The 26551-nt window shown below is 38.7% G+C and overlaps 1 protein-coding gene across 2 annotated transcripts in view; it reads left to right on the top strand.

Annotated features, from left to right (window-relative positions):
* The window catches only part of PRKG1 (protein kinase cGMP-dependent 1), a 1398992-nt gene that overhangs the window by 160605 nt on the left and 1211836 nt on the right, over positions 1-26551 (top strand). For both annotated transcript variants that reach the window (XM_068961335.1, XM_068961334.1), the window contains exon 2: positions 13517-13683. In XM_068961335.1, coding sequence (XP_068817436.1) covers positions 13517-13683 — 167 coding nt within the window. The remainder of the gene's footprint in view (positions 1-13516; positions 13684-26551) is intronic.

Here is a 26551-nt window from a genome sequence, read left to right as displayed (position 1 = left end):
CCATCTGAGGCAGGGTTTGTAGGAAGGAAAGGAGACAGATAACAGGTCTGTGCTCAAGACAGAGAGGAGAGAACAAATGTGTGAACACTGAAATCAGAATAAGTTGAATTACATTGCTAAATTCAAGAGGTGTTTCTGTATGAGACTATATCTGTCTGGAAAAGCCACAAGACATGTTCAAACTTCTGTAATGTGAAGAATGAATTAGATCAGAAAGGGAATCTCTCTGAATGAACCATCACAGAATTTTTTAAACTATAGAATTATTGTCAAATGTCCAGAGTTCCCTGCTGATACTGCTTCAGTGGATTTGTTGAGTCTTTGTCCAAGAGAGTTTAAAGAGTAAAATGGCCAAAGGGATACGAAAGGCAGAGAGAGTGAGAGACAGAGGCAAAGTGACAGAGACACAAGGAGAAAAAAGGCATCAAGAGACACAGAGAGAACATGAAAGGGCGTGTAATGAAGCAAGGTCTGAACACTGTTTATTTCAGGCTCGCAGTCAGTAGATCTGAGTTCTACTTTAATCTCTTACTTAAACTGAGCCTCTTGGACTGCAAGGGGATCAAATGGGTCAGTCCTAAAGGAAATCAACCCTGAAGATTCATTAGAAGACTGATGCTGAAGCTGAAGCTCCAATGCTTTGGCCATCTGATGTGAAGAGCCAACTCATTGGAAAAGACCCTGATACTGGGAAAGACTGAGGGCAGGAGGAGAAGGGGGGGAACAGAAGATGATGGCATCATGGACTCGATGGACAGAGTCTGAGCAAATTCCAGGAGAGAGTGATGGACAGGGAAGCCTGGCGTGTTGCAGTCCATAGGGTGGCAAAGAGTCGGACACGACTTAGCAACTGAATAATGAACAACCGCCATTTGTGACTCTGTTTTCTTATCTGTCAAATCGGAATAGTAGTAACATCTGTTCTACCTTCTGCATAGGTTTTTGGCAATCATAGAATGAAATGTTAGATGTAGAATTGTTTTGAAAGCATGAAATGCTTTCTGAAGGTAAAAGGTCATACTATCCAAGCATAGCATTTTTACTTTAGCAGTGTTAGGGATAAGTAAGAAGAATATTTGCTTTTGGATTTTATAATTGTGATAGTTTATTCAAATTGTGAATAAAGTTAAGTATTGTGTTCATAGAAGTGATTTAGTAGAAAGTGGCTTGGGTTTAAGTCAAATGGGTTTATGTTTAAACCCTGTATCTACCTGTCAATACTCGCTGTGCGACACTGGACAGGTTATATGCTTTGAGCCGTAGTTCTGTGATGGCAAACTTATCAATTCATTGTGAGACTTACATGAGGGGTTGCTTTTCATTGCAGTACATAGAGTAACTCCTTAATAAATATTAGATGTGGTAATATTAGTACTACTATTATGATGATGACTTTTGCTGTCTTTATCGGTTAATTTTTTCACTTTGGTTAAGAAGCCTTGAAACTTCAGAGCTTTCACAAGTAGGAGCATGATTGTTTGGTTTCTAAATTTTAATTGTTAAAAAAAAAAATCTCAGTATATACACCATCTCCCTTCAGGCAGAGTCAAAATGTGATGTATTACATGTATTCTGATGTATTCCCTGATGTCTCAGTTGGTAAAGCATCTGCCTGCAATGCAGGAGACCCTGGTTCTATTCCTGGGTCAGGAAGATCTGCTGAAGGGATATGCTACCCACTCCAGTATTCTTGGGTTCCAGTATAGGCTTGCTGGTAAGGAATCCACCTGCAATGTGGGAGACCTGTGTTCAATCCCTGGGTTGGGAAGATTCCCCTGGAGAAGGGAAAGGTTATCCACTCCAGTATTCTGGCCTGGAGAATTTCATGGACTGTATAGTCCATTGGGCAACAAAGAGTCACACATGACTGAGCCACTTTCACTCTCTTAATGTATTAAAGCCCAATGTAAACAGCTGTTTGGATAAGAAATCGAACCAAGTTCATCAAAGTAGATGATCTGCCTCCTTACGACCTGTAGGTCACTGTAGCAAGCCTAAATTTGGCTCTCATTTTCTGGAAGCATCACCAGAGGGAATAATGAACGACCCAAGTCAGAATTTTCAGCCAAGAGGAAGTGTGCATTTGGGGTGTAGGGGGGTTGGTAGCAAAATATGTTATTTTCCTGCTGCTGAATTCAGACAAATGTAAGGTAATTTAAAATGTTAGGTAATTTATCTCAGAGATTAAATCTGAGAAGCAACTGAATAAGATAATTTTTCTGAAATAATGTCTTTAATGATCAATTTTAAAATCAAGCCATTGCGGTAATTGAAATGACAGCACATAACACATGGTGATGATGTGAGCTGTTGCGTTTCGAAGGACTAGACAGAACATCATGGCTCCCCCTCTGTGCCCTGCAGGCAGGGTCACCCTGGGTGATGAGGAACTTAATGGATGTTCATAGTGTAACCATGCTGACCTTGTTGTGAGCAAGTAAACACCAAGAGATCTCAGCTGTTTGTGTGTACTGAAAGATAAGAAAGAAATTGCTCTGAAATGTTGAATTGAAATTGGACATATAAATATATGCCACATGTTTTCTTCTCCATCATTGCTCTTTTTTGTTTTGCAGTTTAGATCTCTAACTTCAAAAGTAGAGTTAATCATAGAAGATCCAGCCACATGGTTCTTATATTTTGGAATGCAATGTGTGTGGTCTCATTCTCCTGAAATTCTTAATGATCGTTATTCTCGTGGAAAGCACTTTGCAGTTCTTCTGTGAAACCCCATGGTTCTTCTTCAGTGGTATGAAAGGGGAACTATAGAACAGGAGTTTGGGCTGGGCTCTTTTGGAGACTGCTGTAGTTTGAGTTTGGCTCACTAGTGTGAAGTAGCTGTTATATGCCTCTCTGGAGCACTGAATGACTGCAGTAGTTGAAAGGGAGACTTTAATATTGATGTTTTTGGAAGTTGATGAACACCTACAAAGAGCAATACATTTTTTTCCTTTAATTAGTACAAGTTTGCTCCATCTGTTAACATAACTAGTGATTTCAAGAGGTACTTAGCATCATTCCTAGTCAATAAGAATGAGTATCAGTTCAAAAGAATAAGCTATAAGTGATAAATCAGCAAACAAATATCTTATGGGTCAACCATTTTTCGCCTTGACCAAATCATTATTTTTGTTTAGAGTTATAATATCTAAATTTCAAGTGGATACTGATCTACTTTAGAACTACAAAAAAAGAAAAAAAAAAAAGAAATGGCAACTTGAAATTATTTGGGATGCATGTGATAGAAGATTAATATCATTGGCTATTTAGGAGCTACATTGCTATCATAATATTTTGGCCCAGTGTTTCCAGTGTTTTATATCATATGCTGATTATGGATATGAATGCTGCAAATAGTCTTGATTTCTTCATGACTGTTTTGTGATAAGATTGGGATAGCTATGGCAGAGTTGCTTGATGTGAAAATTTAGTCTGAAACTTGTTGAAAACTGATTTTCAGTTTTGAGGAAATATCTCAATTGGCCCATAGTTTTTCAGGATTGAATTTTGTCTTTAAAAATGTGAGCTGGTTGATATTTCTTAGCTCTATACCTACAGAGTTCATTCAAGAAAGCTGTTAGGCTAGAAATAGGATTTACTGTTTGGGCAGAATCTCAACAGTTGAGGCGGTGAGAGGACTACTCCATGAGTTTTCTCGCTTCTAGATGATTCATTGAATATTTCACAGTATATAGATGGAGATATCTTGCCACAGTGACTCCTGGAATTAGACGCTTTTTAAGGCACCCTACAATGACTATATCTGAGTAAAAGAACCGTGAATTACAGGTGAGGTTTGGACTTCTGAGCTGCCAGCTGAAGATACTTTATTGTAGATCAAGGACCAGGAAAGTGCATTTATGCTCGGTCTGATATGTGAGCCTAATACTGACCTTGGAGCACTAAAAATATTTAGTGAGTGCTTTTTATCAGTCAAAAAATTGATTATTAGTTCAGTTCAATCGCTCAGTTGTGTCCGACTCCTTGCGACCCCATGAACCGCAGCATGCCAGGCCTCCCTGTCCATCACCAACTACCGCAGTTTACTCATGTCCATTGAGTTGGTGATGCCATGCAACCATCTCATCTTCTGTCATCCCCTTCTCCTCCTGCCCTCAATCTTTCCCAGCAGCAGAGTCTTTTCAAATGAGGCAGCTCTTCGCATCAGGTGGCCAAAGTATTGGAGTTTCAGGTTCAACATCAGTCCTTCCAGTGAACACTCAGGACTGATGTCCTTTAGGATGGACTGCTTGGATCTCCCTGCAGTCCAAGGGACTCTCAAGAGTCTTCTCCAACACCACAGCTCAAAAGCATCAATTCTTCAGTGCTCAGCTTTCTTTATAGTCCAACTCTCACATCCATGCATGACCACTGGAAAAACCATAGCCTTTACTAGACGGACCTTTGTGGACAAAGTAATGTCGCTGCTTTTTAATATGCTGTATAGGTTGGTCGTAACTTTCCTTCCAAGAAGTAAGCATCTTTTAATTTCGTGGCTGCAGTGCCATCTGCAGTGATTTTGGAGCCCAAAAAAATGAAGTCTGACACTGTATCCACTGTTTCCCCATCTATTTGCTGTGAAGCAATGGGACCAGATGCCATGATCTTGGTTTTCTGAATGACAAGCTTTAAGCCAACTTTTTCACTCTCCTCTTTCACTTTCATCAAGAGGCTGTTTAGTTCTTCTTCACTTTCTGCCATAAGGGTGGTGTCATCTGCATATCTCAGGTTATTGATATTTCTCCCGATAATCTTGATTCCAGCATGTGCTTCCTCCAGCCCAGCATTTCTCATGATGTACTCTGTGTATAAGTTAAATAAGCAGGGTGGCAATATACAGCCTTGACGTACTCCTTTTCCTATTTGGAACCAGTCTGTTGTTCCATGTCCAGTTCTAACTGTTGCTTCCTGACCTGCATACAGATTTCTCAAGAGGCAGGTCAGGTGGTCTGGTATTCCCATCTCTTTCAGAATTTTCCACAGTTTATTGTGATCCACACAGTCAAAGGCTTTGGCATAGTCAATAAAGCAGAAATAGATGTTTTTCTGGAACTCTCTTGCTTTTTCGATGCTCCAGTGGATGTTGACTATTTGATTTCTGGTTCCTCTGCCTTTTCTGAAACAGGTTGAACATATGGAAATTCATGATTCACGTACTGCTGAAGCCTAGCTTGGAGAATTTTGAGCATTACTTTACTAGCATGTGAGATGAGTGTAATTGTGTGGTAGTTTGAGCATTCCTTGGCATTGCCTTTCTTAGGGATTGGAATGAAAATGGACCTTTTCCAGTCCTGTGGCCACTGCTGAGTTTTCCAAATTTGCTGACATATTGAGTGCAGCACTTTCAGAGCATCGTCTTTTAGGATTTGAAATAGCTCCCCTGGAGTTCCATCTCCCCCACTACTAGAGTAGTGATGCTTCCGAAGGCCCACTTGACTTTGTATTCCAGGATGTCTGGCTCTAGGTGAGTGATCACACCATCATGATTATCTTTGCCGTGAAGATCATTTTTGTACAGTTCTTCTGTATAAAGCTGATTATAGAATCTTTGTAAAATATTTTTAAATTGCTCTTGCCAATATTCATTCTTAGTAATAATTTTAACTATTCATCAAATGAAGGGATCAGATATTAATTTGATTCTCACATTTCTGGCTACGTTTGGGGCGTATTTATAGTTGCTTGGTATGTGTTCAGTGGGACTGTGAAGGAAGAGTGCGTATCTTTTAGAACTTTGGACATAGCTTGAAATTGGAGATGAGATCTCATTCTCTTCTTATATGTAAAAGTTGCCTGAGAATTAGTGATTTGAAATATAGCTAAGTGTAGGAGTTGTACGACAGTGGTTCCCAGGAGTTTCAGTCATAAGAACTCCTTATTATCAGGATGATGAATTATACTTTAAATATCTGTTAATTGATGAAATACATGTCATAAAGCTTCTATGAACTCAGTAGCAATTTAAACTAACCTTATCTCTGTTTTGCAAATAAGTTCATCCACATAGAGAACAAACATACAGATAGCAAGGTGGGAAGGTGAGGGCAGGATGGATGGGGAGATTGGGATTAACATAGATATATATACTCCTATGTGTAAAACAGATCACTAATGAAAACTGACTAATGAAAATTGCACAGGGAACTCCACTCAGTGCCCTGTGGTGACCTAAATGGGAAGGCAACTAAAGGAGTGGGGATGTATGAATATGTGTGGCTGATTCACTTCGTTGTACAGCAGAAACTAACATGACATTGTAAAGCAGCTATATTCCAATAAAGAAGTACACTATGTATTCCTTATGCCAGATATATTACCTGCAAGTCCTACCTCTTCTTATCATCAACGCTTCACTGTATCCCTAAGGCTTTAGAATGAAGTAAAACTCTGTATCACTGCCTTCAAGGCCCTGTGAGACCGGATTCCTGCCTGCCTTTGCAGTCTTATTTTCCTTTTCCTTTTCTTCTGCCTCACTCTGTGCTTCAGCCTCATAGGTCTCCTTATTGAACATTGATTGGATAGATCAAGTTCCTTCCAGTCTTTGAACCTTCGTATTTGTTTTTCCTTCTACCCAGGATGCTCTTCTCTGTGGGTTCTATTACGCAGTCTTCAGCTTTGAGAAGCCTTCCTGACAACTTGTTCTGAAACAGCCTTCCACACTTGGCATAACACTAGCGCTCTATGGATATAGCGAGCCTACTACGTGACATCCACAATGTACAATATCCTTTCATGTTTAGAAAACGAATGAGGCTCTGTTTATCTGTAGTGAATAATGCCATCTCTCTCGTTAGAGAGGTAGGTTGTATTTACCTATGCATACCTCAGGTTGCCCACTTTATCTAAAATTGTGTAGAAAGACAGTTAGCCTTTGTGTATATTTGGGAACTTTCTCTGCAGTAAATAAATGGGGAAGTGGGCTTTCTAATTCATTTTCTTAAACTGAAAATTCGGAAGACCTGTTCCTAATCCTGGCAAAGGTTATCTGGGGATATTATACCACCTAATGAAATCTTTAAGGAAGGAAAGGATCATCATGTTAGTTTTAGCATTTATAAATGAAGGCACACTAAGTTCTTAGGGTGTTAGGAAAAGAATCTATATCTGATGTGTTGAAGCCAACAGACTGGCTCATATAAGAATTGCTTGTTAAATTTTCAGGAATTTTGCAAGCAGGCTGACTTTGCATTAGTAGCTTGAAATTGGCTATGGTGGGAGTATTTATACCATGGAAATTGGCAAACACTACAAACCAGGGCTTTTTTTTCCCCCTGGAGAGTGCATTTAACAGCACACTGTTATATAAAGCCAATATTTCAGAGGCTGACAATTTGATGATGAGAAATCAATAGGGCCAGCTTGAAATAACCAAGTTACTTTTACGGTTGTTTGGATTGAAAAAGTCACAAATTTTGAGTGTGGAAGAAAGAGCTTTTTTTTTTTTTTTTTTAAAGAAATAGATTATTTGAACACAGAAGCAGACATGAAGGATTAAGAAAAATCAAGATCTTTGTATTTGCTTCTTTCGCCTTTCAGGTCAGGCTACTGAATTCTTGCAAAATGTTGTTAAGATATATTCTCAGGGTTAGGGCAGACAATCACCTTCTGGAACTTGCGATAGCAGCTTTCCTCAGCTCCCAGACTGATAACACAGCTCAGCTGATCCCACATGCAGCATCACATGTTAGTTACAATGAGTGTGTTAGACTGCTTCTTCAGGGAAAGAAAAAGATTCCAAGAAGAGTTAGGTGGAGGCTCGAATTGATTATGGTTTATAATGTTGGAGCAAGTGGAGACTATTGAGAGTTGCCCTAAGGTTTCAAGCCTTCAGTGGGAAAGGACTTAAAGGAAAATTGCATGAAGAGGCAGGGCTTTGAGTATTGCTCACTGACAAGAACATCTTTAAGATACACCACTCTGTGAAGGCAGAGAGGGATTATTTGGGATATTTTGGAGGCAAATGTCATTGGGCAATACCTCTATGAAGGGATAAATGGATAAATGATAAGACATAGGTCCTATATTTCTCAGTTTATTTTAAAGTACTACAAAGGCAAAGGTGAAAGCCTCTAGTTAGTTTCTTCAGGGACTTGAGATTGAATGTTCTCCATTTGAAATTAAGTTGGAGAAGCAAGCACATCCTGAAATTCCTTTCCTCTCCTCCAATTTTTGGTAAGCACTTGGAAAACTCGATTAATTCTGAGGGACTGTGTAACACTAAGTTGTGTCATCTTTTCTGATGTCTTCATGAAGCAGGTTAATTGTACTGTTTATGAGTAGAAAGAAAGTGCCTTTCTTCAGTCATATTTGGATGTAGCTAATTATTTTCTTGGAAGAAGGCTTTATTTTTAATTTTGAAGCATTTCTAGGGCTTAGATCTTAATGGAGCACTATTATTATTTCCCAAAGGATAAGATACCATCTGTAGTTAAACAAGATGGGACACTGGGATTGATATCTAGTCTTTAGTCTTTATTATATTAAAAAAATATGAACCCATTGATGACCTTACACTCTGACTCAATGAAAATAAAGGAATTTTTAATAAAGAGAATATTATGCAGTTTGATTAAAATTAATTTCTTAAAGATCAAATAAGTCCTGTTATTTGGAAAAGCAATCCTAGAACAGTAGATCTCAGGAGTCACTATGTAGTTGCTATGGGTTCTTGACCTTGAGGTCAGGAATGGTAAAGATAATTAAGAAGGGAGAGCTTATGAAAATCATAGATGGGGACAGAGTTTTGCATCTTGTATTGAATATTCAATGGAAACAACTCTCTGCCTCAGGAGAAATAAGATTTTAGGAAGATAAAATTAAAAAAAAACTTTGAAAGAAACTTACAGTTAAATAGTTCTGGTAAATTAAAGTAAAATTCTCACAAACAGGACTTTTTAAATAGAGTCTATTCTGAAGCTCTATTCTGGCCATTCATCACCATCTGCTCATGAAGTGAAAATTCCTACCATTAGTATTTAGACACAGGCCATGTGAAAGAGAATCTATTGTAAAGAGTACTATCGATTATACCAATAACAGTTAACCAGTATTAAGAATCTCGGAGAAGGCAGTGGCACCCCACTCCAGTACTCTTGCTTGGAAAATTCCAGGGACAGAGGAGCCTGGTAGGAGGCTGTCTATGGGGTCGCCCAGAGTCGGACATGACTGAAGCAACTCAGCAGCAGCAGCAGCAGCCAGCAGTATTAAGTATCTAAGTCATTATTGAAACGAGCAATAGATTTTTATCTTTCCTCACAGCACCGTTGCTTTTCAGAAACTACCTCTGAAATTAAAGAAATTTTCATGTGAAATCATGCCCATTCTAGAAAATTTTAGAGAAAAATTGAAAGAAAAAATATAATTCTGTCACCAAAGGCAACCAATGCCAACATTGATTTCCTTTTGATACTGTTCTAAGTCACGACTGCACACTGTTACTACTTCCTGTTACTGCAACTGCAGTTACTACCACCATCTTTTCACGCACCATTTACTGAAAGTAACATTATCTTTTTACCAGTATTCACATATCTTTTTAGTTTTATTGAGAAATAATTGACATACATCAGTATGTATATTTTAAGTGTACAGCATGATGGTTTAATTTACACATATTGGGAAATGATTATAACAGTGTTCAGTTCAGTTCAGTTCAGTTGCTCAGTCGTGTCCAACTCTTTGTGACCCCATGAATCGCAGCACGCCAGGCCTCCCTGTCCATCACCAACTCCTGGAGTTCACTCAGACTCACGTCCATCAAGTCCGTGATACCATCCAGCCATCTCATCCTGGGTTGTCCCCTTCTCCTCCTGCCCCCAATCCCTCCCAGCATCAGAGTCTTTTCCAGGGAGTCAACTCTTCACATGAGGTGGCCAAAGTACTGGAGTTTCAGCCTCAGCATCAGTCCTTCCAAAGAATACCCAGGGCTGAACTCCTTTAGGATGGACTGGTTGGATATCCTTGCAGTCCAAGGGACTCTCAAGAGTCTTCTCCAACATCACAGTTGAAAAGCATCAATTCTTCGGCACTCAGCTTTCTTCACAGTCCGACTCTCACATCCATACATGACCACTGGAAAAACCATAGGCTTGATTAGACGGACCTTGGTTGGCAAAGTAATGTCTCTGCTTTTGAATATGCTATCTAGGTTGGTCATCACTTTTCTTCCAAGGAGTAAGCGTCTTTTAATTTCATGGCTGCAGTCACCATCTGCAGTGATTTTGGAGCCCCCATAAATAAAGTCTGACGCTGTTTCCACAATTTCCCCATCTATTTGCCATGAAGTGATGGGACCAGATGCCATGATCTTCGTTTTCTGAATGTTGAGCTTTAAGCCAACTTTTTCACTCTCCTCTTTCACTTTCATCAAGAGGCTTTTTAGTTCCTCTTCACTTTCTGCCATAAGGGTGATATCATCTGCATATCTGAGGTTATTGATATTTCTCCTGGCAATCTTGATTCCAGCTTGTGCTTCCTTCCTCCAGCCCAGCGTTTCTCATGATGTACTCTGCATATAAGTTAAATAAGCAGGGTGGCAATATACAGCCTTGATGTACTCCTTTTCCTATTTGGAACCAGTCTGTTGTTCCATGTCCAGTTCTAACTGTTGCTTCCTGACCTGCATATAGGTTTCTCAAGAGGCAGGTCAGGCGGTCTGGTATTCCCATCTCTTTCAGAATTTTCCACAGTTTATTGTGATCCACACAGTCAAAGGCTTTGGCATAGTCAATAAAGTGGAAATAGATGTTTTTCTGGAATGCTCTTGCTTTTTCGATGCTCCAGTGGATGTTGGCAATTTGATTTCTGGTTCCTCTGCCTTTTCTAAAAGCAGCTTGATTGGGAACGGATGTAAGAATTAAAGATTTTAAAATTTAAAAAAAAATAAAAATAAAAAAAATAAAAGCAGCTTGAACATCTGGAAGTTCATGGTTCACATATTGCTGAAGCCTGGCTGGGAGAATTTTGAGCATTACTTTACTAGCACGTGAGATGAGTGCAATTGTGCGGCAGTTTGAGCATTCCTTGGCATTGCCTTTCTTTGGGATTAGATTGAAAACTGTTTAGTTAAGTGTTTAGTTAACATTCATCATTTCATGTAGATAAAATTAAAAAAAAATTTTCCTCGGAGTGAGAACTCTTAGGATCTACTCTATTACTGTTCCTATGTACCATACTGTAATGTTGACTATAGTCATTGTTTTGTACTAGTATTTATCTTATGGCTGGAAGCTTATGCCTTTTGATCACCTTTCTCAAATTCTTCCTCCTCCTCCCTCCTGATACCACCTCTGGTAACCACAAATCTGATCCCTTTTTTTCTATGAGTTTTTTTTTTTTTTAATTAGACTCCACATAAAGTGAGGTCATACAGTATTTGTCTTTCTCTGATATATTTCACTTAGAGAAATGCCTTCAAGATTCATCTGTGTTTTTAGGAATGTTACGATTTTCTCATTTTTATGGCTGAATAATATACCGTTGTGTATCTATATATCTAGATCCAGATAGAGGCACACATACAACTTCTTTAGCCATTCATCTGTTGGGGATGCTTAGGTTGTTTTCATGTCTTGGCCATTGTGAATAATTTTACTATGAGCATGGTAATTCATATTTTTTTCCAGTTATTGTTTTCACTTCCTTTGGATATATTCACAGAAGTAGAATGACTAGATCATATGGTAGCTCTAGTTTTTAATTTTTTGAGGAATCACAACACTGGTTTTCATGGTGGCAGTAACAATTTACATTTCCACCAACAGTGTATAAGGGTTCCCTTTTCTCTGCATCCAAACCACCATTTATTGTTTCTCTTTTTCCTGTGTGTGATGGCTGTTCTAATAGGTGTGGAGTGATGTCTATTGTGGTTTTAATTTGCCTTTCCCTAATGACTAGAAATACTGAATGTCTTTTCATGCGCCTGTTGGTGGCTGGTAATTTTTAAAATACCATTTTGTATTTTATAAAATGGAAATTCAGAAAAGTAAGACAACCTGCTAACTGTTAATACATGACAGTACCAGGACTGGGATCCAAGTATACAGAACTCGAAAACCTATTTTTTTGCATTTCACACACACACAGGCTTTCATATTCTAAAGACTGTTCTGTATCCTCCTTTTTCACTTAAAAATAGTATAATAATTAATTCCCTGCCTTTAACTCTTCAAGAAAAGTTTAATTGCCTCAAAAAAGCCCATTCGCAGTGTCTTTTCATTTTGATAGAGTTTACATAGTTTTCATTTGATGTGCACCTTTGTATTCACTCAGAACCAAATCATTGCAAAAGATAACGTGTGAAGGCTGGATCAGGTAGACTGAGGTCTAGAGTGGAAGTCGGGCAGAGCTGGGGAGTGCGGACGCTGTAGTCAGTGTTCACTGCTGCAGGTCGCTTCCCTGAAAGCCACTCGTTAAGCAAATGAAGACAAAGACGGGCTTGTAGCCAGGAGCTGTTCAGATTAAGATGCTTAATATAAAATTCCAGATGTGCTTCTTCCCCTCCACGTTGTTAAGGTCTCTGTGTTTGTCGTAACCAGCTTCTGACTTCTCTGACAGCACTCTGTGCTGCTCTTGACACGGTATTTCTCCATTTCCCTTTACTTTGATTTTTATATCCCAGGAAGTTGTTTGGTGTTTCTTTTCCCAGAGAAGTAAATGATCACCCTCTTTCAAGTTCTGAAAAACTTTCCCGTTAACCACTGAATCCCAATTAGAGAATTTGTAACCATGTTTCCTGGAGACTACCTGTTTAATCCCACGTTTAAGCTATGTTGTGTAAAACAGCTTGTTCAATAGAATTTTATCTGCCTGGTTACCTCAATGTAAGCTGCTTGAAGAGGTACATATTCTCCAAAGAAGCATGAGATATGGATAAAGAACTCTCACATTTATATCAGTTGTTCTGAACAGCTAATTAAATATCAATTCTTTATCATTTTTGTTCTTGAGCACTTGTACTATATGTAACTGGTATTGTAGTAGACGCCGGGCATAGAGTAGAGAAAAGAAATACAAACTGTCCCTGCCCTCAGGGAGCATAATATCTAGTGGAAGAGGCACCTAAAAATAAGCAAACATATTGTGTTTTACTGTAATTGTGTGTACACAGCACATCCTGATATTCTTTTATGATTTATAAACTTAGTAATAATAGTGTTTCTTCTATAAAATTTTGTTGTATTTTGTTCCCATTCATTCTTTAGCTGAGTTTCAAGCTTCAATTTAAGATGTTTGTCCATTGGTTTGCCAACAGTCTTTGGGTTAAAAAAAAATCCTGAAGCAATATGGAACTCTGTGATTTTGCTTATGTACTGGTCCCATATTCATGTAAGGATACTTTACTTAAAGGGAAATCTCTCAGTGTCTTTCCTGCTTCCATGGAATTACTCTTGGGCCAGTCAGGAAATTCTTGGATTCCTAACAAGAAAATGTGTGCCTGACACTGGCTCTGCTCAACCTCACAGATTGTGAAAGCGCTTGTCAGTTGCGCCAGTAAATCTTCCCTCTCTTACCGCAGGTCCAAGGATCTCATAAAGGAGGCCATCCTTGACAATGACTTTATGAAGAACTTGGAGCTGTCACAGATCCAAGAGATTGTGGATTGTATGTACCCGGTGGAGTACGGCAAAGACAGCTGCATCATCAAAGAAGGAGATGTGGGGTCACTGGTGTATGTCATGGAAGGTATGCTTTGTAACCACGTTCCCCTGACATTCAAATATTCTCTTCATCTTATCAGCCTGCACACAGATGGCAGTGCATTACATGAGACAATTCCATTTTTCTTGTTTGTTGTTGTTGAGAAACAGCTTGAAAAGAGGGAGAACACTGCTTAGACACAGAGGTTGATTAATCATTTGAAGTGTGTGTGTTTAGAATTATTAAAATGAAAATCTAGTATTTTTTCAAATATGGGGAAAGGATAATAACATGAAAAAACACATTGCTATTTATTGCACTGTGTAAGACCACACACTGTCAGATCACTGAGCAAACTCAAAGCTTCATTGGAAGCTCAAGTCTGTTGGAAGTATTTTTGGTCAGATAATCAAAGTATCTTCAACTCCACTTTTACCTCGCATTATATGACTGGCCTTCTGCTATGTTGCTTCTATAAAAAGAGAATGTTTTCAGTGTCTCCTGTGTGTCTGATAAGAGTTGGATCATAAAGGTTGGATAGTGTATTAACTTCCTGATTATTAAGAGTGGTAGCTTGTTTCATAAATATTGCACAAACTAAGATAGAAACTGCTTTAAAAAACTGAGGCATGCACTGTATAAATATGTTTTATGCTTCTGTACATTTTCACATTATAAATTTTTTAACTTGAAATTTATAATGGCATGTTTTCCTTTTGGGGGATGAAAAAGCCTGAAATCATGAATGAATCAGCTGAGAAGGAAGTGAGTTCAAAGATGTCTATAGTAGAAGACAGTCGGCTTAGAAAAACCACAGTTGATTGATTTGGTGGCAGTTAGTGTTTTACCCAAAGGATTCATGCTGGTGTTCTATAACTGTCAGTTTTACAGGTCATTCAGAAGAGAGGTGTATTTGGGCAAGTCGATTAACTTCTCTGTTTCACCCAGCTTATGAATAAGGAGATACTCTTTCTTTCTGGCCGTGGTTCTCCACTGGTGATGAATCTGTCCCCCAGGGACATTTGGTGATGTTCAGAGACATTCGGTTATCACACGTTGGGTAAGGGTGGGCATGAAGGAGGCTCCTGGTGTCTAGTAGGTAAAGAACAGAGGTGCTAATCAACAGGCAGTGAGTGGCCCACAACCATGCATGCCCCGTCCTTAGTGCCTGTGCTGAGAAATCTTGCTTTCTACCTTCTTTGCAGGACTGTTATGAAGTTGGTATGAGTAAGTTGTGTGGATATATAATACAAAGTGTAAAACATTGTAGAATAACAATCAATATTATTTCTATTAAATACTTGAAAGTATGCAAAACATGTTCTTTCTACATTTGTCATTCACCTTTTAATTTTTCTTTGTGATTCTTTCTTGACATACTGAAATCAGGCATTTGATATTTTTTCATCTCTATCACTTTTTTCTTTATAATTTTCAGCTTTGTGTCAGTGTTACAAAGTTTCTCCCCATGCCAGAAGGATGTCAATGTTCAGTTAGGCTTTCCGCTGACAAAAACAAAGTATCGTAAACAAAAACACAAACAATATGTACTTGGCAGAGAATTGCAGGGAAAGGAAGTGAACTTATAGGGAAAGGGTGGATGTGGGTAGTGAGCAGGAGCAATGAGAGAAGTGGAAGAAATATATAGAGGCCAAGTGGAGACTATGAATATGGAGGCAAATGTAAAGAACTATTAACATTTAGAAACCAAGTTTAAAGCCTTTCTGAGATGATATTATATCAATAGTTTCATATTATTTGATTACTTATGTATTTTACTGGCCAGGCACATTTTTAAGAACTCAAATATTGTATAAAGCAGAGTGTACTTTACTTCAGTCATTTTAAATGCTCATTGATATTCCAGCAGAAGTCCATCTCTTCAAAGCTATGGTTTTTCCAGTAGTCATGTATGGATGTGAGAGTTGAAGTATAAAGAAAGCTGAGTATTGAAGTATTGATGCTTTTGAACTATGGTGTTGGAGAAGACTCTTGAGAGTCCCTTGGACTGCAAGGAGATCCACCTAGTCAATCCTAAAGGAAATAAGCCCTGAGTATTCATTGGAAGGACTGATGCTGAAGCTGAAACTCCAATACTTTGGCCAGCTGATGCAAAGAACTGACTCATTGGAAAAGACCCTGATGCTGGGAAAGATTGCAGGCAGAGGGAGAAGGGGACGACAGAGGATGAAGTGGTTGGATGGCATCAATGACATGATGGACATGAGTCTGAGTAGGCTTAGGGAGTTGGTGCGGAGAAGGCAATGGCACTCCACTCCAGTACTCTTGCCTGGAAAATCCCATGGACAGAGGAGCCTGGTAGGCTGCAGTCCATGGGGTCGCGAAGAGTCAGACATGACTGAGTGACTTCACTTTCACTTTTCACTTTCATGCATTGGAGAAGGAAATGGCAACCCACTCCAGTATTCTTGCCTGGAGAATCCCAGGAACGGGGGAGCCTGGTGGGCTGCCATCTATGAGGTCACATAGAGTTGGAGACGACTGAAGTGTCTTAGCAACAGTAGTAGGGAATTGGTGATGGACAGGGAAGCCTGGCATGCTGCAGTCCATGGGGTTGCAGAGTCAGACATGACTGAGTGACTGAACTGAACTGATTGAGTTCCATTCCAGAAATGAGTAGTTTGAAAACCTATATGTTCATGTTCAGTTTTCCTCACACATTTTTTTCTAAAAATTTCTGTTTAATTCATGCCATTTCTATTTTCTAAGATTAAATTCAACTTTACTAGCTATATTAGAAGGAGCTTGAAAATTGTACTTAATATTTGTTAGTTTTTAGAACTCAATGCCCAACATATAGAGCATGCTTTTTCTAAACACTTTCTGTGTATAAAATTTCTTTAATTCTCAAAGTGATCCTGTGAGGTAAGGGCTAGTATTTATTATCTCCTTTTATAGATAAGAAGACTGAGGCCCACCTGGTTTATAGTAGAGTTAGGAGTGAACTCAAGTAATCTGGATTCAGAGCTCAAGCTCTTAATGTGGGACTCTGTATTGGTGATGGTTCTCCAAAGAAAAAAAGCCAATGGGATATATGTGTGTGTATATCTGAGTACTCAGAGAGAGGTTTAAGGAATTGACTTCCATGATTGTGGAGACTGGAAAGCCATTGGCTTGCTGGCAAAATTCACCCTTCCTCCAGGTACATCAGTCTTTTTTCCTGATAAGACTTCAACTGATTGGATGAAGTCTTATCAACATTAAGAAGGTAGTCTGCTTTAACTCAAAGACTACTAATTTAAATGTTAATTCCAGCAAAGAAATACTTTCATAGAAATGTCTGGTGTAATATTTGACCAAATATCTGGGTATCATGGGCTTGCAAGTTGACCTATAAAATTAACCATCACAGGTCCATTCCTTGTCAACGTGGCACCCGTACATATCTCCTTAAACTATACCAAAATATCCAAGTAAAGACAATAATAAGATTATACTTCTGCCTAACATGATATAATAATCTTGTGTATAAAGAAAACAAACAAGCCATTTTCCCAGAAAAGGAAGCAAAGTCCTTGGGTGGTGGTCATTTCTCCTCTCCTCAATACTCCATATCTCAAATATTTTGATGCAACTTTCAGTTCAGTTGCTCAGTCGTGTCCAACTCTTTGCAACCCCATGGACTGTGGCATGCCAGGCTTCCTTGTCTATCACCAACTCCCGGAGCTTGCTTAAAGTCATGTCCATCAAGTCAGTGGTGTCATCTAACCATCTTACCCTCTGTCGTCCCCTTCTCCTCCTGCCTTCAATCTTTCTCAGCATCAGGGTCTTTTCCAAAGAGTCAGATCTTCACATCAGGACACAACATTAAGAAAATTCAAATACTATGAAATAAAGTGAATACATCTTATGTTACATGATAATGGTATCTGCGAGGAAGGGCAACAAAAATTTTATGCACAAATGCACTCCCTCAAATATACACACATAAATAAAAACATATTTATAACAAGAAATATCCATGGCAGACTTCCCTAGGTAGATGTAAATATGCTAATTTTTCCACATTTCATCAAGCTAATTTTAATATATTTTGTTTATCTTCTTTTTGCTGCTAGACTGACTACATAGCAAGTCATCTCAATTATATTTTTAAAAACAGGGTTCTAAATAGTGTATCTAGTCAAAATCACAGATTTTGCAATGATGGTGTTAATTGCTTAAAGTTAAATTCACTAAATGACTGTGCTCTTATAACCTGGTGCAAATCTGCCCCCAAGTTGGAATTCTAATCAGTTCCATGTAATTTTGGCTTCTTTTATGCCAATATTCTCATGTGAAAATAATTTAAAATAATAAATCTTGTCATTTAAATGTTTATAAGTTTTAATTGAGGAAATGTTTCATTGCTTAATTAGTTTTTTATCAACACATTTAATCTTCTCAAAATTTAGATGGCACTCTTCTTGGTATAGATGGATTCTTTTTCATTTGTGAACATTATTAATATTTATAAAGAGTGTACCATAGCAACAATGGGTGAAGAGACTAGAGGATCTTTCACAAACTTGCTTATTATCAAAACATTCAGAAAAACACCCAGGGAGTTTGCATGGAAAACCATTCCAATTATTCCTACCTCTCTTCAATTAAATGAAGTTTTCTTCATAAAATGCTTGTTTAACATGTGCCTTCAGTGATTTTTGTTTTAGCCTAGGCAGTGTCCCAAATATTATTGCATACCTAAATGCCAAATTTTTTCATCATTTTAACAGAATAGTCATTAAGACTCAACTAATTAGGATGACAGGGAAAAAATCATCTGGAAGTAGTGTAAATATATCATGTATTTTCAAGCAAAATGAGTTGTATAACTTCAGATATTTATAGTTACTGGCTAGTGGAAGTTTTAATTTCAAGTTTTGATTAGAATTATTTTAGTATTAGTTACTTAAGGTACCAATGGGTCAAATTGCTAAGGCTTGATTTATGTTTTAATCAAATTTCAAATATATACATGACTTACAGAATAATACAGCTTATTTTCTTAAACCAATAGATTTTGGTCTTAATTATGGAGTAATATTTGTTAATATCTTTATACTCTTGCCCTCTTTTTCTTCCATGAAGGTAAACTTTATCTTTGCTAAGTCACTTCAGTTGTCCGACTCTGCAACTCCATGGACTATAGCCCACCAGGCTTCTCTGTCCCTGGGATACTCCCAAGGAAGAATACTCAGTTCAGTTCAGTTCAGTCACTCAGTTGTGTGTGACTCTTTGCGACCCCATGAATCGTAGCATGCCAGGCCTCCCTGTCCATCACCAACTCCAGGAGTTCACTCAGACTCACATCCATCGAGTCCATGATGCCGTCCAGCCATCTCATCCTGGGTTGTCCCCTTCTCGTCCTGCCCCCAATCTCTCCCAGCATCAGAATCTTTTCCAATGAGTCAGTTCTTCGCATGAGGTGTCCAAAGTACTGGAGCTTCAGCTTCAGCATCATTCCTTGCAAAGAAATCCCAGGGCTTATCTCCTTCAGAATGGACTGGTTGGATCTCCTTGCAATCCAAGGGACTCTCAAGAGTCTTCTCCAACACCACAGTTCAAACGCATCAATTCTTCAGCACTCAGCCTTCTTCACAGTCCAACTCTCAAATCTATACATGACCACAGGAAAAACCATAGCCTTGACTAGATGGACCTTAGTCGGCAAAGTAATGCCTCTGCTTTTGAATATGCTATCTAAATTGGTCATAACTTTTCTTCCAAGGAGTAAGCGTCTTTTAATTTCATGGCTGCAGTCACCATCTGCAGTGATTTTGGAGCCCCCCAAAATAAAGTCTGACACTGTTTCCCCATCTATTTGCCATGAAGTGATGGGACCAGATGCCATGATCTTTGTTTTCTGAATGTTGAGCTTTAAGCCAACTTTTTCACTCTCCTCTTTCACTTTCATCAAGAGGCTTTTTAGCTCCTCTTCACTTTCTGCCATAAGGGTGGTGTCATCTGCATACCTGAGGTTCTTGATATTTCTCCCGGCAATCTTGATTCCAGCTTGTGTTTCTTCCAGTCCAGCATTTCTCATGATGTACTCTGCATATAAGTTAAATAAGCAGGGTGACAATATACAGCCTTGACATGCTCCTTTTCCTGTTTGGAACCAGTCTGTTGTTCCATGCTATTTCATTCTCCAGGGGATGTTCCCGACCCAGGGACTGAACCTTATGTCTTCTATACTGGCAGGTGGGTTCTTTACCACTAGCACCACCCACGAAGCCCAAAACTTCAACTACAGTCATCCAAAAGAAGTTCTGATTTAGCAATTGAGAATTGGTAATGTAAATCAAACACCTTCTTTGCGAATTTGATTTAATATTTTTGTATTGAAAAATGTGTAGTTTATATGCATTGAAGTGATATGCTTAGAGATATTGCTTTTACAGATTTTCTGTGATCTTTCACTGTGGAAGTGCATAGATTACATGTTATTTTCTAAAAATGGCAAGTATCTGTTTAGTGTTCTTTGTTGACTATTTTAAGTTAAACTTTTAAGCGAAACCATCAAGCTGTTTTAATTTTCATTTTGCAGAGTGCTTGTTAATGATAACAGCTTTTATATAACGCCTTATATGTGGCATTGCCCCGATCCCTCTCCTCGTATTAATTCCTTCTCTCTTCTTACAAGCATAGCTACCGTTTAGTTTAATCTTGGTTCACCTCTGAGGTTTTATTGTGTAGGACGGCTGCTGCTAAGTCGCTTCAGTCATGTCCGACTCTGTGCGGCCCCATAGACGGCAGCCCACCATAGAAGGCTCCCCCTTCCCTGGGGTTCTCCAGGCAAGAACACTGGAGTGGGTTGCCATTTCCTTCTCCAGTGCATGAAAGTGAAAAGTGAAAGTGAAGTCGCTCAGTCGTGTCCGACTCTTAGCGACCCCATGGACTGCAGCCCACCAGGTTCCTCCGTCCATGGGATTTTCCAGGCAAGAGTACTGGAGTGGGGTGCCATTGCCTTCTCTGAAGTGTAGGACTAGAGTCTGCCATGTATTGATACTCTCAAGGCTCTCTTCTTTTTTCTGTCTGCCATCAATAGTGTTGATTTTGTTTCTCTCACAGGTTTAAAAGAATTTTTTTTAAGAAGGAAAATTTTTTTCAACTCATCACGCAGGTGATTTTTAGTAGGACTTTTTATGCGAATGCTAAGTGATCTGTGATTGTTGTTCAGTCTGTAAGTTGTGTCTGACTCTTTGCAACCCCATGAAGTGCAACACTCCAGGCTTCCCTGTCCTTCATTATCTCCCTGAGTTTGCTCAAACTCATGTCCATTGAGTCAGTGATGCCATCCAACCATCTCATCCTCTGTCACCCCCTTCTCCTTTTGCCGTCAGTCTTTACTAGCATCAGGGTCTTTTCCAGTGAGTCGGCTCTTCACATCAGGTAGCCAAAGCATTGAAGCTTCAGCTTCAGGATCAGTCCTTCCAATGAATATTCAGCGTTGATTTCCTTTAGAATTGACTGGCTTGATCTTTTTACTGTCGAAGGGACTCCTAAGAGTCTTCTTCAACACCACAGTTCAAGAACATCAATTCTTTGGCACTCAGCCTTCTTTCTGGTCCAACTCTCACATGCATACATGACTACTGGAAAAACTACAGCTTTGACTATATAGACCTTTGTTGGTAGAGTAATGTCTCTGCTTTTTAATATACTGTCTAGGTTTGATGTAGCTTTTCTTCCAAGGAGCAGGCGTCTTTCAATTTTGTGGCTGCAGTCACATCCAATCTCTAGATTCTGTTGTTAATTGCACTGAGATTTCCCTTTGTCTTCTGAAGACTGGTCTTCTGCTTCACTTTGCAGTGAATTGGTTGATATCAGGTCTGCCTGTTAAGCTGATGTCCAACATTATTTGTTCTTCAGTGTGAACATGGATCATGCTAGCCACTCACTATCAACAGTAAACTTACTCAATTTCATACTGCAGATTCTCTCCTGCTCCCCTACTCCTTCCCCTGAAACATTTTTCCGTTTTTATAATTAAATAACATATGAAAGCTGACATTCAAAGAGGGATTTTCATATAAAAGATAATTAGTGAAGAGCCTCACCATGTCAGTTGGCATTCAAAACACTATCCAGGAGTATGAGGGAATTGAATGTATTTTCATATGAATTAGCACAGCAAATTTAACATGAGAAACAGACCGTTTTATTCTCCAAAGTCAGGTGGCGCCTTTTGGCCTTATGAGTGTTTCATGTTCATCTGAAAGCTATCTTTAGGATAGTTAAAATATCAATGCATTTAAAGTTATTTTTGCCGTCCCTTTACTAGAACAAGCTTATCATGTTAATGCTAAAGAAGAACCTTATGTAGGGTTCTTCTTTAGCAGACCCCAGATTCAGCCACTTATGCAGAGTCCCATGGCACTAAATTGAGACTCTTATAGTTTTGACTCCCCTAGAAATGGAATCTTAAACCAAACAATCAGGTGTCACCTAATTAGCAGCAATTAGGTCATCTATCAGGTAGGATCCTGCTATCCCTAAAAGGAAAATGACCTTGCCATAACCAATCCACTTTTTTTTTCCCTCTAACGTAACTTCCTTACTCCTGCTCCTTTATGCCTACAAAAATCTTTTATTTTGTACAGCTCCTTGAAGTTCCTTTCTTAGCTGCTCAATTGAATACTGTCCAATTCATGACTTGTTAATTAAAACCAATAAGATCTTTAAAATTTACTCAGTTGAATTTTGTTTCTTAACAACTACTTAAATAAAAACAGAAGAAAATAAAATCTGTTTAGAAAAATGTTATAAGCAAAGAGGATTTGAAAATTTTAAGTGTGAATATTGAAATATATTTCAGTTATGGAGTTAGTGGCAAAAACAGGGATCTAAGATAGTTAGATGTCCCACAGGGTATCATGTTTATTTTGGGGTGCCAAGCTTCCAAAAAGACTTTAATACACTTGAGTGAGTTCAGGAAGCATGACATTTATTTTTAGTGAGTGGCATGTCTTGTATGGATGGGCGGTTTAGGAGGAAATGATAACTGTTTTTAAAAAGCTGAAAACAGTGTCATATGAAAAGGGAACTGGTCTTCTTGAGTTTAGATGACCTGAGAAAATGCAAGTTATAGGGAAGTCTACACTGGGTCTTCTTGAGAGTCAATATTCTGCTAAATAATATGTTCCAGCAGTGAATGAAGCAGTCCGATGTCATGGCAAGAACACCATCTCAGGAGGCATTCTCACAGTGATTATAAGAAATCTGCTTGGAGAAATTTAGTGTGGATAGAAGAGGAATTCCCTGTGGCTGAACTGAACACATCTCCTCTCTTTTCCCCATACTCCAAGCTTCTCAGTCTGTGGTTTTCTGAACAAATATCTTACAAGTTAACTTATGAGAACCCAACCTCCATATCTGTCTCTTAGAAACTCACCCTTATATATAATATGCGTGTTTTCTTTGGGGCGTTTTTGTATCTTGTATTATATAAATCAGTCAATACTGCAAGTATTCTTATGCTCCTTCATTTTTCTTCCGGTAGTGTCTTCTATCTTATTACCCAATTTCTTTCTCCTTTCCGCTATTGATTATATTTGGGTTGTTCCCAGATATTTTGATCCTGATTATCTGTGAAGCTGAGCATCTTCATATATTTATAAGCTGTTGTGTTCTATGAAGTGTCTGTTGTAGTCTTTTGTCCATTTTTCTGTTTGTTGGTTGACTTTACATATTTTGGAGTTTAATCTTTGTCAGTTACATGCATTACAAATATTTTCTCTCATCTATAGCGTGTATTTTCACTTCTTTGTGAAATCTTCTGATGAAGCTGCTGCTGCTGCTGCTAAGTCGCTTCAGTCGTGTCCGACTCTGTGCAACCCCATAGATGGCAGCCCACCAGGCTCCCTGTCCCTGGGATTCTCCAGGCAAGAACACTGGAGTGGGTTGCCATTTCCTTCTCCAGTGCATGAAAGTGAAAAGTGAAAGTGAAGTCGCTCAGTCGTGTCCTACTCCTAGCGACCCCATGGACTGCAGCCCACCAGGCTCCTCTGTCCATGGGATTTTCCAGGCAAGAGTACTGGAGTGGGGTGCCATTGCCTTCTCTTCTGATGAAGAGAAGTTATTAATTGTAATGTAGTCAAGTATATAAGTCTACTTCTTGGCTTGTGCTTTCTGTAACTTTATAAGAATACTGGAAGGCAAGGTTTCTCATGCCTGTTTATGTATAAGTATGTGTATGTCCCTGAAGGTATGTGTATAGGTTAGGGATGTGAGATATTATCTCTGAAGGAATAAATCCACGTTTATAATATAAAGAAGAGTTGTCTCTTTCAAAGCAGGAAGCTGGAAAGGCAGTACATTTTTGCCTGCTTTTTTTTCTTTTTTTTCTTTTCCCCACCGTATTTAAACAATTTATAAATTGTCCTCAGGGGACAGTAAATATGTTTCTGAATATTCTTGATGACAGTTTTCCTGTGACTGTAGATTCTATATCTGGAAATAATCACAAGCCATTTAGTGACAGATATGATGAATAGGGCTCAGTTTAGTCAGTCATGTCCAGCTCTTTACAACCCCATGGACTGCAGCACGCCAGGCTTCTCTGTCGATCACCAACTCCTGGACTCACTCAAACTCATGTCCATTGCGTTGGTGCTGCCATCCAACCATCTTATCCTCTGTCATCCCCTTCTCCTCCTGCCTTCCGTCTTCCTCAGTATCAGGGTCTTTTCTAATGAGTCTGCTCTTTCCATTAGTCGGCCAAAGGTTGGAGCTTCAGCTTCAGGACCAGTCCTTCCCATGAATATTCAGGCCTGGTCTCCTTTAGGATGGGCTGGTTGGATCTCCTTGCAGTCCGAGGGACTCTCAAGAGTCTTCTCCAACACCACACTTGAAAAGCATCAATTTTTCGGCGCTCAGCTTTCTTTATGGTCCAACTTTCATATCCATACATGACCACTGGAAAAACCATAGCCTTGACTAGATGGACCTTTGTTGGCAGAGTAATGTCTCTGCTTTTTAATATGCTGTCTAGGTTGGTCATAGCTTTTCTTCCAAGGAGCAAGCGTCTTTTAATTTCATGGCTGCAGTCACCACCTGCAGTGGTTTTGGAGCCCCAAAAATAAAGTTTGTCACTGTTCCCATTGTTTCCCCACCTACTTGCCGCGAAGTGATGAGACCGAATGCCATGATTTGGTGATTAATACTCTTTTTTGTGTGTGTGTGACTAAAATGTATAAGGACGTATGTATATGTACCATTATGAAGTAGTAACATTTTTTTATAAAATTCAAGAAATATCTGAGATGCTTAATCAAGAACATTGTTATCATAAAATGACATATTTTGAAAGACAGTGTTCTTAATACTGATTTGGCTACTTATGTCCTTGTTTGATTTTATAGAGTGTCTTACCATGTTGTGGTTATAACAGTATATAGTTCTCCATTTTCTTTCTAAATTATTAATGGTGGGAAAAAAAAGTGAAGAATTTGGCTTTTACTTTTGAAGACTCTTTTAGGCCAAAATAAGTAAAACTTGCTATGCTTATCTGTTTTAGATGAGAGTTAAGAAAGGTATCAACTTTTTTCAAAAAAGTAATCTGAAATTGGTAAAGTAGGTCATAGATTGTGTTAAAAAGGTACAACTATTCTTTATTCTCCGCGGTGGATCACGTGGTAAAGAATTCGCCTGGAATGCAGAAGACCTGCGTTCTGTCCCTTTGCTGGGAAGATCCCCTGGAGGAGGGCATGGCAACCCACTCCAATATTCTTGCATGGAGAATCCCCATGGACAGAGGAGCCTGGCGGGCTGCAGTCCATGGGGTCACAAAGAGCCGGACACAACCGAGCAACTAAACATACACGTACATCTTTATTGTCAACGGTTATGGAATTTATTTCTATGGGGACTCATTTTGCTAAAATATCAATATCCCATTCTTCAGTTTTAGAGAATGGCAAATTTGAAAGTTTAAAAATGTATTTTTGATGAAAACTACAACCAAAAACAGCTTTGCTGAAAAAAATGAAAAGAAAATGTGGATTAGTCCTTCTTGACAATAGCGTAAGAACATGTTGATCTCTTCCTAAAGAGCTGAAATTTACTTCAGTCATCCTTTCATGAGACTATGGAGTAGTTTGCATGCTGAACACTAAACAGTATTCTAAAATTGTTAAGGGTTCATTTTAAGAACACATAGATGTATTTCTTCAGGGACTTTAACAAGATTTCCAATGATTTTTGTGGGAGGCTGCATAGACTAATGCTTTTAATATCAATCCCTCTAATGAAAAATCCTTGAATGGTTAGTAATCGTTTTGGCACAGTCTCAAAGGGCAGGGAAGAAGGGTGCTACTTCCCAGCACTGTGAAACTGCCTGGCACGACTACCACAGCAACACCTACAGCACTCTAGGGAAGATTTGAATGGATCTCTGAAATCCTTGTTGAAATTCTCCTATGACTCCACATCTGAGGAACATAGCCTGTAATTGCACATACTTTATCTGAGTTTAATTACTGTACCTTTGGAAGATTGCAGTCTGATCTTTATATGAAGACAAGTCTTATCTTTATATTTTATATTTAGACTCTTCCATAAATTCCATTCTGATGAAAATGTTTTTGTACCAAAGCTCCTGCAGTAGTACCCAGATTTAGAATTATGCTAAAGGACTTAAAACAGTATTCAAATCAGTTCTTTAGAATCCACATATCAGGCATGTTAAAATATCAAATACTTGTTATTGAGTGTATTTACATTAATGATTTATTTGGTACCTTTTTTTTTTTGCCTAACTTGTCAAACTTTACCGGAATAAGTAGCTTTCTTTGTGTCACAGAACTATCTTAGAGTTCTTCGTAAGAATATATGGGAGCAAATGCTTTTAAACCCAAACATTGTTTACTTTCTATTTACTCTTTGCAGTCCCATGTTATTTAACAAGAAG

Source organism: Capricornis sumatraensis, chromosome 23 (assembly GCF_032405125.1).
Source record: "Capricornis sumatraensis isolate serow.1 chromosome 23, serow.2, whole genome shotgun sequence".
Classification (NCBI taxonomy): Eukaryota; Metazoa; Chordata; class Mammalia; order Artiodactyla; family Bovidae; genus Capricornis; species Capricornis sumatraensis.
The sequence above is the reverse complement of the archived record's forward strand: the minus strand, read 5'-3'. Positions and strand labels throughout refer to the sequence as shown.